Source organism: Zonotrichia albicollis, chromosome 15, assembly GCF_047830755.1.
Source record: "Zonotrichia albicollis isolate bZonAlb1 chromosome 15, bZonAlb1.hap1, whole genome shotgun sequence".
Classification (NCBI taxonomy): domain Eukaryota; kingdom Metazoa; phylum Chordata; class Aves; order Passeriformes; family Passerellidae; genus Zonotrichia; species Zonotrichia albicollis.
This window is the reverse complement of record NC_133833.1, coordinates 1,192,391-1,210,090: the sequence shown is the minus strand read 5'-3', so window position 1 is coordinate 1,210,090 and position 17,700 is coordinate 1,192,391. Positions and strand designations below refer to the sequence as shown.

Below are 17,700 nucleotides of genomic sequence, written 5' to 3'. Positions count from 1 at the left end.
CCCCAGGGGGGTTTGGTGATGAAGGTCCCACAAACAACACCTGGCAGGACACTCATAGGAAGCAGGAGGGTTTTTGGCCCTGCTTGCAGCAGTGCTGTCATTTAACTTCATGCCACCCTTCCAGCAGTTTGCTTACTGGGTATTAATTTTTCTGAAGGCAGCAATGACATTTTGTGCCTCCCTCTCCATCTGCACACCTTGTAAAGGTACCTCCAAATGAAATGTGCTTGTCTGGGATCCATTCATGTTGCAGGGATGCACAGGAGTTGATTGCAGAAGGTCTCCACAGTAACTGGACCTTGAGGACTTGGAAGTGTTTCTAGAACAAGATGACCTCTGAGGTCCCTTCCAGCCCAAACCAGGGCATGATATAAATATAAATAATACAAATATAAATATAAGTACATATGTATATATAATTATATATACTGTTGTGGTGGTTCATTCAGATTTTGGAGAAGGTGCCTTTTGTAATTCCTGCTTTCCTGGGGTTTGTCAGTGCTGAAGTGCTTACATTGGAGGCAGATTCTGCAGTTGTCTCCATGCAGATTTCAGTACATGATTTAATTAAATAATTAGCAGTGGCTGCCTTGGCTATTGGGTGTCATCTCCAATTCATTTCAGGAAGTCTCTGTGTGTCTGAAATTCAGGAGCTGCAGCCTTTCACTGAGAGGAAAAGCCTTTCCAAGCACAGCAGGTTTGGTGCTTTAAGGTCATTTTTGTCTCTGCAGCTGTGCAGAGTTGTTTTGATTGTTAAAATCTGTCCCGCTGCATTTTTAGTTTAGTTTAGAGCTGGGCCTGGGGTTGGATCAGCTGTGAAACCTCTGTTGCTCTGCAGGGAAGGCTCAGTGGCTTGGGAATAGTAGCAATGATAATAATCTTCCCTAAAACCTGGAGCAGTGCAGAGCAGAGGTGCCCAGGCTGCTGCAGGGAGCCCTGGGCAGGGCTGGGTTCAGGGGCACCTGCTGGCCCTGGTTCCACTCACCTGCAGCATCCCAGCACACCCCTGGCATGGACAAAAATGGAACCACTTTGGAACTACCCTGGGTGCTTTAAATTCTCATTTTTTAATAATTCTTTAACATTTCATTGCTCTGACCAGTGGGTTTCTGTCCTGCCCCCACTGTGTGCAGTGTCACTCACCTGTGGCTGGCTCTTGTGCCCAGTTACCAGTGGCCTTTTCCAACCTGCTGCTCAGGGACAGGATTTCTGTTCCTTCCATTCTGTTCCTGCTTCACCCCTTTGAAAGCCTGGGGAGCTGCAAATATTCATCCTCAGCTGGAGACTGGGGAATTTCTGGGAAATAGAAGCACAACAAAGCTTTTGAATTTCCTACCTGCTGTGCAAACACATCATCAAATCATTGTGCAACTCCCCTGCAGGATGCCTGATGTGCACCTGGAGTTTCCAATGAAGGGAAGGGCAAAGGAAGCAGGGCTGCAGCTGATTAGTGTTTGTAATTTAATTGGATTGTGTGAAAGTCACTGGGAGTTGGGCATGCTGGTACTGAGAACTCAAACCTCCAGGTCATCCCTGCCTCCTCAGGGCCACTCTCCAGCTGGACCTCTGGCAGGTGTTATCTGCCAGCACAGCAAGTTCTGCTCCAGGCAAAATTCCAATTAATTGTCTGAAAGTCCTTTTGCATTGTCCAAATCCTGAACAAGTGCATGTGTCTTGCTTTTGATTTTTAAGTGGTTTTTTTAATGTCTAAACTAGTCCTCACAGCTGCCACCAGTAAAATCACTGGTGCCTCCTCCTGGTGCCACTGGCCACAACTCAGGGAGTGCCAGGGAGTTTTGAGTCACACTTGTTGGATTTACAACCTCTACTAGGAAAAAACTGTTTTATGAAACACAATCTTTTAAATACAAGTGCTCCTAAACCAGTTTCTTGCTCAAGTGTTCCAGCAGTTACTCACCCTCCTGGTAACCAGCATGTGCCTCCTTTCCAGCTGGAGTTGTCCATCCTCAGCTCCTGCCTTTGTTCCTCCTTCCTTTGCCTGCCAAACACAAAACCTTTCAGTAGCTGGCCTTTCCCCTGAGGTGTTTGCACAGAAATAAAGGCAATGTTGGTCTTGTCCATGAGCTGGGTTAGTCTCTCCCCACAAAGAACTTTCTCCAGGATTTCCATAACATTTGTGGCTCAGACCTTCCAGTATTTGACACCAGAACTGACAGTGGGATTTGTCTCTGTTTTATGCAGAGGTTCTCACTCACTTCTCTGTTTGTCCCCTCAGAGACTTTAATCCTTCTGGCTGCACATGGGCTGAGGTTCAGAATCACAGATTGCCAGGATGGTTTGGGCTGGAAGAGACATTGAAGCTCATCCAGTCCCACTCCCTGTCATGGGCAGAGACACCTTCCATAGGCAGGGACACCTTCCAGAGACCAGTGTGCTCCAAGCCCCATCCAACCTGGCCTCACTCCAGATCCTGCTCATGAGTCCCAAGTCCTGACCCTCAGAGGAGCTGAACACCTGCATTCCCTCCGTCCCACCGAAGCTTTGGAGCATTTAACATCTCTTAAAAGGTAACAAAAGCACCTCCCCAGTTCACATCTTCAGCTCTGTCCCCCAAAACCCCAGCCCCAAGGGAGGCAGCCACACTCCAGGCACAGCCAATCCCTCCTGCCCAGCAGGATCCAAACTCTCCCCCAGCCCAGCCCTTGGGACATTCAGGATTTGACAAAGCCCCGAGCTTTGAAGCCCAGTCCTTCCCTTCTTGATTAACACAAAACTTGCTGGGATTTACCTGCCCCTGATTAGCACAGCCCCAGCCTGGGAGAGAGGAGAAGCTGCTGGTCACCAGCTCCCAGGCTTTAATTAGCTGTGTTATTCCCAAGGGATTACTGCTGCAGCCAAGAACCAATTACAGCCCAGTGCCTCCCTCCACCAGGGCAAGGATGCACTGGGGCACATTTAATGTGCAGCATTCATACGTTGCTCATTCACAAGCCTTCCCTGTTTGGATGAATCCCAACATTTTCTTGCTCAGCAACTTTTTCCCACCCCGGGCAGGGCTGTGACTGCTGGGGGGGCTCTGGGCAGCGCCTGGCACAGGAATTGTGGCACTAAGCCAGAGGCATCACTGCCTACCCTGACAAAGATTAAAGGCTCTAAATCAACTGAAAATTAAAATAAACCCCTTTTTTCCTGATTCTGCACGTTCAGTGGGAATCTCCCAATTGGACACCATCTGCAGCTGCAGCCTGGAGTCCCCAGAACTGCATATTTCTCCCCCTTTGTTTCTCAAGGAGACAATTCACAAATCCTGCATTCCCTAAATGGATGCAGCAGGATTAGGTTTGCCTTTCCCGGCCTGCCTGGGCCCAGTGCTCTGCTCCTGCTTCCCAGGACTCCCTCCTGCTGTCCATGGGCTCTGGGCAGTGTCTGGGAGGGCGTGGGGCTCCAGGAGGAGCCGTGCCTGCTCTGGGATAAGCACACGCTGGCCAGGGGAGCCTCTGTTGCTGTCTCTGGGCAGTGAAGGGCAGCACCCCCTCCCTGCAGACACTCCAGGGAACAGGGATGGCAGGAAGAGGGGAAATGCTGCTATCTCATCTGGGCGGTGCCTGCTGGCAGAGCTCCCTAAGAGGATTCCTGAGTGGTGCTGGGAGTGCCCAGCAGGTCCCTGGGGAGGCAGCGGGGCCAGGCCTTGTCTAATTGCATTTCTCCTGTTTCCATGAGCTCCTTTGGCTGTGACCCTCCATCCTGGGGCACTTCCCTGTCTGAGGGAGGGAGAATTGCAGTATTTGGAACTTATGGAAAGGAGGAGGCTGGGAGCTCACAGATTCCCTGCCCTTGAAGCATCAGCTCTCGCTGTGCCCCAACACATTTGTGTCCCTGCTCCCAGCTGGAATGCAGCTGAGGCCTTGGAGCCTGGAGCCAGCAGCAGGTTTTCCAAGGCAAGATGCAGCTGACGGCTCCTGACAGGATCCTGCAGTGTTAATGCAGAGAGTGTGAAGTCCAACCCCCCCAGTTCTGCTCTCACAGCTCATGCCCAATGCTTTTTAAAGGCAACCACAGCCAAGTGAGTGAATCACAGATGCCTCATCCCCATCCATCTGAGCAGTGTCAGTATTCCTGGGGTCTTATCCTTAGCACGGCCCAGTATCCATCCCTGCACACTCTGGGGCTCCCAGCCCCTTCCCCTGACAGCTCAGAGCCTTCAGTGTTTGGATGAACCCTCCAGCAGGAGCAGCCTCACTTAATATTTAATGACCAAGACAACCACAGGCAGAAATTCCAGTCCCCAAGCTCTAAAGATGTGGAGCTCAGCTGAAAATCTGGATTTCAAAATCAGAACTACCCCTCCTGGGCTTGGAATATTTACCCCAAATCCAGAACATGCCAAAAACCTCTGCAGAGATGCCCAGTCCGCATGGAGCACCCACGGCTTGTGCTGCAAACCCAGCAAGGAAGGCAAAACAAAGAGCACAGAGACACTCAAGGGAAAAGCAGGAGCAGAACCATAAAAGCCGGATATGGAATGTGAATAAAGCCCGCAGTACGACCCAGCAAACAACAGCAGCCTTTTCCTGGCTCCCTGCTCTGCCTGCAGAACACAAGAGAGAGATGAAATCCCAATACAACTGGAGCAGGGACAGGGGAGGAGGACACAAAACCACGGCAGTGAGGGGGATTTAGGTCTGAAGAACTCAGGCCTGGGTTCTGCCTGAGGGGCTCGGTGCTGGCGCTGCTTCCCCTGAAGCAGAGGAACGAGCTCCAAGGGCCCAGGCTCAGCACCCAGCACACCTCCCCTGCCACAGAATCCTCCCAGCCTGAGCCATTCCCAGCTTCCCACAAAGCCCTCAAGCACAGAAGGGCCTCTCCATGCAAACCTGGCACTCTCCATGAGGCAGATGAGGCAGGGACCCTGAGGGAATCGGGAGCCCTGAGGGAATCGGAAGCCATGAGGGAATCGGAAGCCATGAGGGAATCGGGAGCCCCTCAAGCCCAGCCGGGCCTCACCCGAAATGCTCCCCAATACCCAAGTGTGACAGTGTGAGTTCCCAGTGCCACTGTCACCGAGCCACCCTTCCCTTCAGCAGTGGCCCTGTTGGCGTCACCCTGCAAGATCTAAACTCTGACCCCTCACACTTTGGACGGGAATCTCTCCAAAGCCCTCGTGCCAGAGCTGTACTTTCGCCCGCATTAAGCGTCGCCCTTTTGATGCCCGGGGCAGCAGCAAACGCCATTAGAGGGGCCTTGTGTGGGCTTTGTGTGGGCCGCGGGTCACCTTTATCCCTTTGCCAGCCACTGGAGTGAGGATTAATCCACGGACTAATTGCAGAGCTCTGCAATCTGCCCGGCCAACCTCTCTCGTGGCTCCGTCCCCACAGCGCTGCTGCCAACTCGGTGTCACAAAGGAGAAGCCATTAGCGAGCAATTACACTTCAGCAGGATTTCCCCGCCTAATGAGGATCGCCGGCTCGGGGGGAACTGCTGCAAGGCTGAGGGAATAATGAGAGAAAGGGGATGGGAGTTCCTGTAATCCCGACAGAATGAGAAACAACCATGAAGGAAAAGAAAACCATCTGCTGGAGCTGTGCTCTGCCACAGCCAGATGTGGGTGTTTGTCAGAGCGCTCCCAAAGCACCCCAGGCTGAGCCAACAGCAGCACTTCACACTAAAATCGATTTTGGGGAAAACTCCTCATTATCCACAGCAGGTCACTGCAACAGCCCCTTCCCAGCAGGGTTAGTACCTCTGGGTACCCACCAGCTCCTGGCATCCTCTGTGCCATAAAAACACCCTGTGCCATAAAGCCACCAATGCTTCCTGGAAATCAGAACTTTCTGGAAATTAAGTTAACTCAAGTAGCTTATTTTTTGTTTAGCCCAGGAGCTCAACTCAACTTAGGGAATCTTTCTTTACCAAAAGAAAGTACCAAAATGCAAGTGAAAAAATGTGTGTAAATACTGCCTTCTATTTGATGGGAAAGAGCAGTTCCAGAGTCTGCCACTCCATAGAATCATGGAACCACGAAGGTTGAAAAACAACCTTTCACATCATCAAGTCCAAACACCAACCCAACACCACCAGATATTTTGGAAAAACACTTGCTGGCATGGCCCTCCTTTGAGCACAGTGGGATGGAGCTCTGAAACAGAAATTACCTCCCCAGCACCACTTGATCCCTGCTCCAGGGCAAGGAAACACAGCTGAGGACAAGGCAACTCCTCCCTGGATGGAGAAATTCCTTGTACACTTACCTGTGAGGGCAAGCCTTGTCTGAAACTGTGAGAACTCCATAAAAACCAGCCCAAGGACTGCGTGTGCCAGGGCAGGAGCCCCTTCCCATGGCATCCCCTCCTCCTGGGACTGCGGCAGAGCCACCAGGGCTTCCTTGGACCCGTCTCTACCATATCATCTTTTCTTACTAATTACAATTTTTCCTACTGCTTTGGAAAGCATTCCGCTGGCTGAGCATAGCTTGGGATCCTCCAGCCACTGTGGTGAATGGTGAGGTTAGGTAGAGACTTGTCCACGTGATGGAATTCCAGCAGTGGACCAGCAAGCTGAGTTTAATCTTTGTTTAATCCAGAAAAACCACTTCTGACATAAATCAAAGGCTTTGGGGTCAAGGACTAATAAAGCAAGAAAGTTAAAGACATCAAAACATTATTTCCCTTTAAAAGAGCACTGAAAAAAATCAAGGCTTTATTTGAATAAATGTTACACAACATTCTTTATCATTTTTACTTCTCAGCAAACCTTAAAGGGTGAATCAGATTTTCCTCATTCAAGTCTACAAAATGAAAGAGGCATAGTGACCATTCAATATACAGACAAGAAGGTAGCACGGAGCAAAGCTTAAATATTAAGCAACTAAAGCAAAAAAGTGAAAAGCAATACATTACTGTCACTCTCTCTCATTAGAATATCCCTGACAATTTCATTTCCAAATGAAAATGTGGTTTCCAACGCAATGCTGGGAAAAGCAAGGCAGACATGAGCTCCCTTGGATGCTATTTGCTCTATACCCATATTCTCCAGTGCACACCTGCATCCCTTGGGTTAATCCCTCCTGGTTCAGCTGCTGTGCTCAGGGAGGGAGGGGAGGAGAGCCCTGGGATCCGGGGGCACAGCCAGGCACTACCGGCTTCCAAAACAACAGCAGGCACTCCTCAACGCCATGTGCAACAACCCTGCCACCACAGTCCCGGGCCTTTTTCCTGAGCAGAAACTGGTTTGTGCCATGTGGTTTGGTGGCTTTTCTGTTTGGTTTCTGGGGAGGTGGGGGACAATGCACCTGATTAGGCCGAGCCCCCATCCATTGTCAATCCAAGCGGAGGTGAAAGGCTGGCACGGAGCCGGCACCAAGGCACCCCTTTCCTCATTCACCTGTCTCAAGCTTTCAGTTCTAGTCACATCCCAGGCCCTGAGCAGGACCAGACTGCTGGGCCTCTTCCACTGGTGAAAAGGAAAAGCACTGTAGAACAAATATTCATCCAAATTTAAAAAAAAATGTTTGTACTTCATGGTGAAATCGTTATGGCAAACGGTACAATTTGAACGCACTGCACAGCATTGTACAGCCTGATTTTAAAAAGTAGGTAGTGAATATTCAATTTCTGCATTTATAAATAAAGAATTTAGCTCTGAAAAGCAGACACTGAAGCAGCACAAAGCACGAGCTGCCACACACTCAGTGTGTGAATCCCTGATGGGCCTGGCTGGGCTTTGGGGGCCTGTCCCAGCCTGTCACTTCCCCCTCTCTGATTGTTTAACAAGTATAAACCTGTTGCCAATGACAGAGTTGTCCTAACTTCAAATTTTATGTGGTTCATTCAGGCTCCAGACACGAAGAAATTGTCTTTGTGCTGACCCAGAGGCCCCTTGGAAAAGAGTCTCTGGTTTTAAACGATCCAGACAAAGACATTCTATTTTCTCCAATTCAATCAGGATATCAGTAAGGAGGAAAAGAGTTTCCTACAAGTCCTTTCATCTCTATAGAAACAGAAATTTGACTTTTAGTAGATTATGTGCACATTTTCATATCTTCAAAACAAATATTTATTTTCCCAGGTTACACAATAAATCCCCTGCTAAGAACTTTAAAGAAATGGTTCTGCCGAGACAGTGTGCACACAACGGAAATAATTAGTGACAAATAAATTAATATTTAATAACTCAAGATTTCAGCAGCGTGTCCAGCATTCCCAAGCTCCACTGAAGTCAGTCTTACCCAAGACCTTTCTGGGAGGGGAATAAAATGGATAAAACCCAGTGGGTTTCTTTTTTTTGATTTACAGCTTTTCAAAGAAGTCAACCCAACTCAGATCAACAACCATCAGAAACTCTAATAAAACCTTTGCTCTCTACTAGTTATCTATCTGAAAAATATTCATGTCAAAAGGAAAAAATAAGCCATGATTTGAAATAGAAATGCCATCCCATTGAATCACTCTCCATCCATGATTCCCATCCTGTTATAGGATTATAAGCAAAATGCTGCTCTCTGCCTTGTAGCCCCTCTCAAGGTTATTCCACAACCCTCAATTCCCTAAGTGTTACAATAGCATAAATAAAATGCAACCATATTCACACAGAAGGAGCTTTCCCATAAAACAGAGATCCATGGAGTTTGTGGTCACTGTCCTTTCCATCACCTCTATGGGAAATGTTGGTCTCAATAGCAGGACTGTTCAAATTTCACAATACAACTGGGTTTGGACATGCTTTGATCACAGATCACAGCTCTGCTAACACCTGCACTAAATACTAACTAAGCCTCAGAGAATGGAAAATTGCAATGCTAAAGTCAAGAATAAAAAGAAAAGTTCCAAAGTTACAGTCAACTTCCCAGGCAAATTGGCTCCGTCACTGGCACCTCTCAAAACATACAAACGTGACTGTCACATTACAAAAACCCCAGTTATCTGCAGTGAGTCTTCATCCTAATATTTCAAGTGGTTCCTTGCATGTAAGTGTCATAGAGTCTTTCGTCATTTCATGCGTCATTTATTGCAAAAAAGTTTTATAAAATATTTCCTAACATCTTTTGAAATTTTAAGGAAAATGTACATTAGGTACAGATGCCCTAACGGTGCGAGGGGGAGCTTTGACATCTTTTACCCCCTTTCCCCTTCAAAAAAATGTTTACTACTTGGTGAAGATTTCAGAGGAAAAATAGGACAAGTCAGTCTCAGATTTCTCTCAGTCCTGATGAGCTGGTGCTCTTCGTGGCAGTGTAGTGAGGTTCCATAAAAACAGCGGGTCATTAGTGTCTCTGAGCTGAAAAGGGGAGAGAAAGGGAACATGGTTAAATGTCTTCCAGTACATATTGCAAAGTAGGTAAAGCAAAAGCTGAGGTGGCCAGAAAAGTTACTGGCTCACCTGCTTTGTGCATCGTGTGCAGAAGACAAAAAATAGATTGACATTATCACAAGACAGACACAAGTGAGCAAACTCCTCCGGGGCTGGGGTTTGAGGAGCAGCCACAGAACCAATCTGTTACATCTCACCCCATTTCAGCATCCAGAGAGAATTCCAATTGTAAAGACATTTAAAGACAGCTCAGGAAGCAGGGAGATTAATTCACAAAATCTATACATTGATGGCAGCTCCCAACACAAAGCTAATGTGACCCTGCAGAGCCCTTCCACAGAGGAGCGCAGTGCCTGAGGGAGCAGGAACTGTAAAGCTGCTAATGGTGCTTCCTTCCCATGGCTGCCTGTGCTTGCCCATGTACTCCAGAGAACAGGAATAAATGATGATAAAGCAGACAGGAACAGCCCAAGTACTGAGCCCTGCAAGAACCAACACCAGTCAGCCACCAGCTCTTACTGGGAGGAGGGGAGGCCCCGGCACAGGGTGTTCTGAGCAGCTGTGGCTGCCCCAAGGCCAGGCTGGACGGGGCTTGGAGCAGCCTGGGACAGTGGGAGGTGGCCCTGCCATGGCAGGGGTGCCACTGGATGAGCTTTAAGGTCCCTCCCAACCCAAACCAGTCTGGGATTCTATGGAGATTGTGACTGAATCACCTCAGGTACAGTGACTGAAAACCTGATCACCTGGGTCAGCTCAGTGTCTGTGCCGCTGAATTCCCTGAGTGCAGCCCATTGTCTGTTTATCGCCCATTCCATGGGGTCACACTCCAGGTGGGATCTGTGGTTTGTGGGACAGTGACAGCTCAGGCTGGCTAAGGGCACAGCTCCCCCACACAGATCCCACATTGGGAGAGCACTCCTAGAGCACTGAGTCCCAGCTGTGCCCTGTCCCCACCTGGTCCCCAGCCTGGAGCCCTGAGTGCCACCTCCAGCCCTTCCCTGGGCACTCCAGGGATGGGGATCCAACCCTCCCTGGGCAGCTCCAGTGCCTGAGCCCCCTTTCCATGGGGAGATTCCTGCTGTGCCCACCCTGAGCCTGCCCTGAGCCTCCTTTCCATGGGGAGATTCCTGCTGTGCCCACCCTGAGCCTGCCCTGAGCCCCCTTTCCATGGGGAAATTCCTGCTGTGCCCACCCTGAGCCCCCTTTCCATGGGGAAATTCCTGCTGTGCCCACCCTGAGCCTGCCCTGGCCCAGCCTGAGGCCGTTCCCTCTCATCCTGGATGCCCCCCTGGCTGTCCCCTCCTGGCAGGAGCTGTGCGGAGCCACAAAGGCCCCTGAGCCTCCTTTGCTCCAGGCTGAGCCCCTCCCCATTTCCCTCAGCCTCTCCTGGGGCTCCAGCCCCTTCCCCATGGCCCAGAACAAGGTACAGATGTGTGTCAGGACAGGCTCAGGCCCTTCCTGCCTGTCCCACTGAACCCAGCTCACACAGCCCTTTCCTGGCAGCCAGCACTGCCACAGGGACTCTGACTCTTCAATGTGAACATTTTCTCAATCCCTTTGTTCACTGCTGCCTTTGAAACTGCTGGCTTTCATCTCCAAAGGAAAAGAGAAGGACACCAGGCAGCCATGGAGGGGGAGAAAAGGCACCCCAGAAGGACAAGGGAAGCAAAAATAGCAGCACTTCCCATCAGGGATTAAACCTCAAGGCCAGGAGCCCAAATTTAAATAGTTACAGTAACATTTATGCACCTTCCTGGGGAATAATGCTGTGTCTGTGTAAAACTATGGAACAGAAGGCACAAAACTCCTATTTTCCTGTTACAGATTCCATTTGTAGCCAGTGAAGAAGAGAGAAACCAGACTGCTCTTCCAGATGATGAACTACCAAAAGCAAGAACTGTTTCCTTCCTTTAGAGCCTCCAGCAGCAGGACCTCAGCAGCAGGAAAACAAAGAGCAGCAACACATTCTTCCCTTTGTGTGCCTAATTCCCTGAAATACATGACACAGTATCAAGAATTCCTAAAACGTGATCCAACCCAGTTTTTTCCATATAAACGTACCAGAAGAGATTATTCCTAAATCCTTCAACACTTGAAATACCTCAAGACTTTTTTTTTTTTCATTAACTAAACTTCTAACTAAACTGACTACAATTCTTTTAAAATCGTTTTTGTGGCTTTAGTTCCTTTTCACCGGAGCTACTAAGTACCCAAGCTGGCACCACGTGCTTTAAAATCCTGAAGCACTGCAGAGGGGCAATTAAACCCCAGCATTTCCTAAAGCCAAACAAAAATCCTACACATTACTAAATAAAAAATGATGCTAAATTAGCATTTAAGCAAATATTTGCTTGTAATTGTATCTGCTTATTTTACTGACAAAGCAAGATCCCTTCTCCCCCTTTGTGCACCTGTTAAAGGATGGCAAGGACAATCCCGCCACCTGAATTTGCTGTGGTTCTGCTACAGAATATCAGTGCTGGGAACAAGCATTTGCCTCCCAAAGCACAGATTCCCAGCACATGCCTGGAACATAGGAGAATATTCCTTATTCATATTGCATCTTTGACATCCAAAACATCTGTAAACAAACATGAAAACTGACCTAGATCTGTTTTCTTCCTAAAGAACAACCTGATTTCAAGTTGCTGTTCCATAAATGGCATCGGCCATCAGGAGGCTGCACCCGAGGCCCTTGGCAGAAGGGCAGTGCAGCTTTCCCCAGCTCAAACCTGGGTACTCCAAGTGTGATTCCTGCAGGATGTGAGCAGGACACAGAGGACAGTCCTCTGTTACAGACATACTTTTACAAATATTCTGTTTTCCAAAATCAGCCTTGCGAATGCCAAAGTGACAGGACAGATCCTCTCCCACTCCGGGCCGCACTGAGCCCAGCTCAGCCTGATCCACTGGTTCCAATCCCTGCCATTACCCACACAGCACCCAGGGTTTCACTGTCACAAATGCAATCATTACTCCAGTGCCTGATTCCAAGTCAGTTTAAGTGTTATTTCCTGTCCCAGCTGCAACTCAGCAGAGCCCAGCTGCCCCTGTGCCTCTGCCCCATCCCACAGGGATCCACACACCTGGAACAGCCTCGGTTCCCACAGCCCTCCCTTCCTCCTCTGCACTGAGGAATGGAATCACTGGCACAGAAATGCAATTGCAGCTGCTCACAATGGGCCTGCTCCTGGTTTGGGAAGTCACTTGTCAAACACAGCCCAAAGAAAGCCCACAGATCCATTTCTTCACACTGAAGGAGCAAAGCTTGGATTCAAACTTGCTCCAGGGGAGGCTGATTTGTTCCCTGAGCCAGTTCCTACCTGCAGGCTGCTGCTAAATTCTGCCCTCAGGCCATGGGCGGGCAGGAAGGGGAGATCAGACACCACATCCCATGGCACAAGCACATGAGCCACCTTTCCCAGGTTATTCACCTTTTTCCTTTTCCTTTTGCTCCCATGTGTCCCTCTTGGATGTGCAAGGTGGCTCAGGTGTTCTGAAGCCCTGGTCTGCCAGCACCATTCCCACCTCCTGCCAGCAGCACCAATTGTATTTCCTGAGGAAAACAGAGCCAAGCTCTCCTCAGTGGCTGGAGCCTGGCACTAAGGTGCTGCTCCAGGGAATTATCCCAAACTGCCCCATCTGGGAGCAACAGCAAAGCTGTACAGGGAAAAAGCAGGATGGCAAAGCAGTCACCAACTGCCTGGCACCACAGCCCTGCCTGGCAACTGCTGCTGTGCCTTGTGTTCCCACAAGGGCACTCGTGTCATTGTTAAATTTAAAGAAAATAAAATCCTTAATTAATTTAAGTGACAGTCTGGATTGTATCCACATCCCAGGTAACCCAGAAGAGTGAAATGTATGAGTAGATCATAGGGAACCATAAGTTGCTATTAGGATCCAACCATCAAACCCCAATAATCAGAGGTATTTCTGACCTGGGAGGAATTGCTGCTGCTTGGTACAACCCATCCAAATGACCACAGACAGTTCCTAGCACAGAGACCAGAGGCAGATGGGGTCAGACAAACCAGAGTGACAGTGCCAGGAGGGTGGGAAGGGAAGGGAAGGGAAGGGAAGGGAAGGGAAGGGAAGGGAAGGGAAGGGAAGGGAAGGGAAGGGAAGGGAAGGGAAGGGAAGGGAAGGGAAGGGAAGGGAAGGGAAGGGAAGGGAAGGGAAGGGAAGGGAAGGGAAGGGAAGGGAAGGGAAGGGAAGGGAAGGGAAGGGAAGGGAAGGGAAGGGAAGGGAAGGGAAGGGAAGGGAAGGGAAGGGAAGGGAAAAGCCACGGTGCAGGGGGATGTTATTCACTGAACAGCCCCACTGAACTCTGCCAGGGTGACCCAGGGGAGGGAACTGTTCAACCAAACCCAAAGTGTCCCAGAGAGCAGCTGGGGGTTAAATGTTGGCTGGGAACTGCCATGGTCACTGCAAGGCCGGGATCACACACAGGCTCCTTCCAGCAGGGATTAAGGAGAATTTGACACTGGATATCTCAAACCTGACCTGATGGATCTTCAGGCAGCTACACAAGTTGTGTGTTAAATGTGGGTGATCCCTGATCACTCCATGGTCAGAAGCTCTGTCAGTTATGGAGAAATTCCCTTTTTGAACAGTCCAAGTCATTGGACCCAATGGATTATGGCACCACACACTGCCAGCCATCCCTCTGGGCTCGAGCTCCCTGCACTCCCCTCCCAGCTCCAGATCAGTGAGGGACCCCCTGCTCTGCCTGAATTTGCTGCTCCTGCAGGCATTCACTGGAACACAATTATAAAGCCAGGATGGACTGAAATAGCCTTTCCCTGATTATCAGTCTGCTCCTTTCACAGCTCCTCAAGGCAGGACAGATGATGATGCTAAGAATGAGCTACTGACATCTATTTTTTTAAATTCACATTCCTGTTCTACTCTTGACAGTTTTAGCAGACATGAAAGAAAATATCAGGACTTAAGAGAGTTAAATAGAACCAGACCTAAAGGCTAGCAATGCACAAAGCAACTCTTACCCTTCCCCACTTGTGCTACTCTTAATCCTAAACACAGTTAGAAACTATGTTTAAAAAACCCAAAGGTATTTTACTCCATGCTGAAACAAAAAAAGTCTTTTCAGCCTTGCACAGACCTAAACCACCACAGGAGCCCCACCCAGGGTAGATCTGTAGGCTCCAAACTGAACACAGCAATGTCTGAAAGAGAAACCAAATCATCAGAGATGATTATCTCACTGAAGTGTTGACACAAAGCTCCAACTCTAATTAGAACAGCAACAAATATCTGTTCAATTTCCTGCATGACTCCACTTCAGACACACACAAGCATTTCCTGTTGCTTCCAGCTCTGCTCCTGAAGCCTCACACCTTCAAACACCTCTGGGGAAAGAGCTCTGGGCTGTGCAGTCACTGCTCTCTCTGCCAAGGCATTTTACCTGAAGATCTCCAGAGGAACAGAACCTGAAACTCATCATGTGCCATTCTCCCCTAACCTGGCTGCCCAGAAATACCCAACAGCCACACAGAGGCACTCCAGAAACTAAAAAAGGCATCACTTGCCAGTTATCCCACTAAACTGATGGGAAAACAGCAGTCACCCTCTGTGCTGCTGCTGCCTTCTGAAGGATTTAGGTGGGAAAAGATCTCCAAGGTCACCAAGTCCATTCTGTGCCAGATCCTCACCCTGTCCCCAGCCCAGAGCACCGAGTGCCACCTCCAGCATGGGCACTCAAACCTCCCTGAGCAGTCCCAATCCCAACCACCCTCAGGAAGAAATTGTTCCTGGCCCCCCGAGCCTGTTTGTCCCCACAGGGTGTGCCAGGTGGGAGCAATGGACAAACCATGGGCAGGCCATGGAAGGTGCCAGCCCTGGGGCTGTGCTGGGGCACACAAAGTGGGGTTACAGCTCATCTAAACCAGCCCTGGGCTGTGCTGGGGCACACAAAGTGGGGTTACACTCATCTAAACCAGCCCTGGGCTGTGCTGGGGCACACAAAGTGGGGTTACAGCTCATCTAAACCAGCCCTGGGCTGTGCTGGGGCACACAAAGTGGGGTTACAGCCCAGCTAAACCAGCCCTGGGGCTGTGCTGGGGCACACAAAGTGGGGTTACAGCCCAGCCAAACCAGCCCTGGGCTGTGCTGGGGCACACAAAGTGGGGTTACAGCCCAGCCAAACCAGCCCTGGGCTGTGCTGGGCACACAAAGTGGGGTTACAGCCCAGCCAAACCAGCCCTGGGGCTGTGCTGGGGCACACAAAGTGGGGTTACAGCCCAGCCAAACCAGCCCTGGGGCTGTGCTGGGGCACACAAAGTGGGGTTACACTCATCTAAACCAGCCCTGGGGCTGTGCTGGGGCACACAAAGTGGGGTTACAGCCCAGCCAAACCAGCCCTGGGCTGTGCTGGGGCACAGACACACAAAGTGGGGTTACAGCCCAGCCAAACCAGCCCTGGGCTGTGCTGGGGCACAGACACACAGAGTGGGGTTACAGCTCAGCTAAACCAGCCCTGGGCTGTGCTGGGACACACACAGTGGGGTTACAGCTCAGCTAAACCAGCCCTGGGCTGTGCTGGGGCACAGACACACAGAGTGGGGTTACAGCCCAGCCAAACCAGCCCTGGGCTGTGCTGGGACACGGGCACACAAAGTGGGGTTACAGCTCAGCTAAACCAGCCCTGGGCTGTGCTGGGACACACACAGTGGGGTTACAGCTCAGCTAAACCAGCCCTGGGCTGTGCTGGGGCACAGACACACAGAGTGGGGTTACAGCCCAGCTAAACCAGCCCTGGGCTGTGCTGGGGCACAGACACACAAAGTGGGGTTACAGCCCAGCTAAACCAGCCCTGGGCTGTGCTGGGGCACACAAAGTGGGGTTACACTCATCTAAACCAGCCCTGGGGCTGTGCTGGGGCACAGACACACAAAGTGGGGTTACAGTTTGGTTAAACCAGCCCTGGGGCTGTGCTGGGGCACAGACACACACAGTGGGGTTACAGCCCAGCCAAACCTGCCCTAAGCCTTGTCCCAGCCTGCAAGGCTCCCCTCACCCTGTGCCTGACTGAACCAGGCTCTGCCCCTGGGAGCTGCTGCATCCACAGGAGCAACTCCTTGGGGTTAAACCAGAGTCAGGGACGAGCATGAGGAGGAGATTTTCAACTTACTGCAACATGGTGGTGTAAAAAATTAATTTAACAAAACAAATGACTTGTTTTGAGCCCTGTTCAGTCTGCAGCCATACAGAACATTCACTATGAAACTGAGGAAAGAGTTCAAACTCATCTGCTACAAATCAAAACTGACTTAAATGCCTTCCATAAACAGTTCTTTTGAACACAAAACCACGTAAAGAAAGCCCTCCCACACCTCCTGCTCCCCAGTGAACACCTGAGCAAACTCTGCCTATGTAAGCTGCAGCACTATGCTAATTTTATATAAATTAAGAGAACAAAGCTTCCAGGTCTTCTAAAGAAAAAATAACAATGTCAATATTGATTTTGCCACTACTTGGCTTACAACAACTAACTTAAAGCCAGTTCACTTGAGCTTCTAAACCTCAAGGAAGTGGTGTAGACATCTGACCCACCTCACATGGGTTCCTGAAAACAGCTTGCTTTAATAACAAAATACAGCTTATTTACTTAAAGAAACTGTTTCTGTTTGCAGGAGAGAATACAGAGAAGTGAAACAGATTTTTTTTCCAATTATTTTTTCTTTTTACAAAATCTATTGTGTGTTTGTCACATTCAAAAAGCATTGACCACTGGGGCTTTTTGGGAACTGTTAGAATGCCAAGGTAAAGCTGGTATATTTGGAAGCTTAATTAGCAATAAATGACCGTCAGCTTGAGGAAAATTTGAACAGACATGGGTTTGACACCTTAGACTTCCAATAGTTCTGTGGGCAGACAGAATAATTAAAAAAGGTAAAAAGAAACTGAATGCTTTGGCAAGACCAGACAGTATCATGAACATATGAAATTAAATCTTAAAACAAAAATATTTTCCAGGTTCAATGATTAAATCCTTGCCCCCTTTTTCATGTCTATTTAATTTCAGTCTGAGTTTAATTTTTACATCTGTCACGATTGCCTGCGTGGGCAATCCTGGAAAAAGCAGGATGAAAACTGCTTTGGGATGAGCACCAGGAGATTCTTCACAAGGCACTGCAAGGCTGGAGCAGGAATGGGTTGGAGGACACAGGAATTCACATGGTCAGCTAAGGACCAAAACTCACAGAAAAAAAAGTCAAGGGCATTGCATGAAAATGCCCCAATAGTGAGCAAAAACCATGCAAGAAAAGCTGGAATGGCAGTGGAGAGCAGCTCTGACTGCTCTGAGATGGAAACTGAAGCATTCCCCACTGTACAAGTGACATTATCCACAGGCTCTACTCAAATATATGGCCCAAAAGCTAATTTAGGGAGAAATTTAATCAACTTTCCAGA

At 49.4% G+C, this 17,700-nt stretch overlaps 1 protein-coding gene across 4 annotated transcripts in view; it reads right to left on the bottom strand.

The window, feature by feature from the left end:
- Positions 1-161: 161 nt before the first annotated feature.
- Positions 162-17,700, bottom strand: part of PWWP2A (PWWP domain containing 2A) — a 31,444-nt gene continuing 13,905 nt past the window's right edge. For 2 of the 4 annotated variants that reach the window (XR_012582827.1, XM_074552440.1), the window contains exons 3-4: positions 1,919-1,999; positions 162-1,296 (exon numbers count right to left, since the gene is read on the bottom strand). Coding sequence is in view for 2 of the 4 variants with exons in the window: in XM_074552440.1 (XP_074408541.1) it covers positions 1,968-1,999 (32 nt within the window). In the remaining 2 variants the exon portion in view is untranslated. Of the gene's footprint in view, positions 1,297-1,918; positions 2,000-6,306; positions 9,235-17,700 lie in introns of those variants that run through there. The other 2 variants (XM_074552438.1, XM_074552441.1) reach the window with 2 other exon arrangements.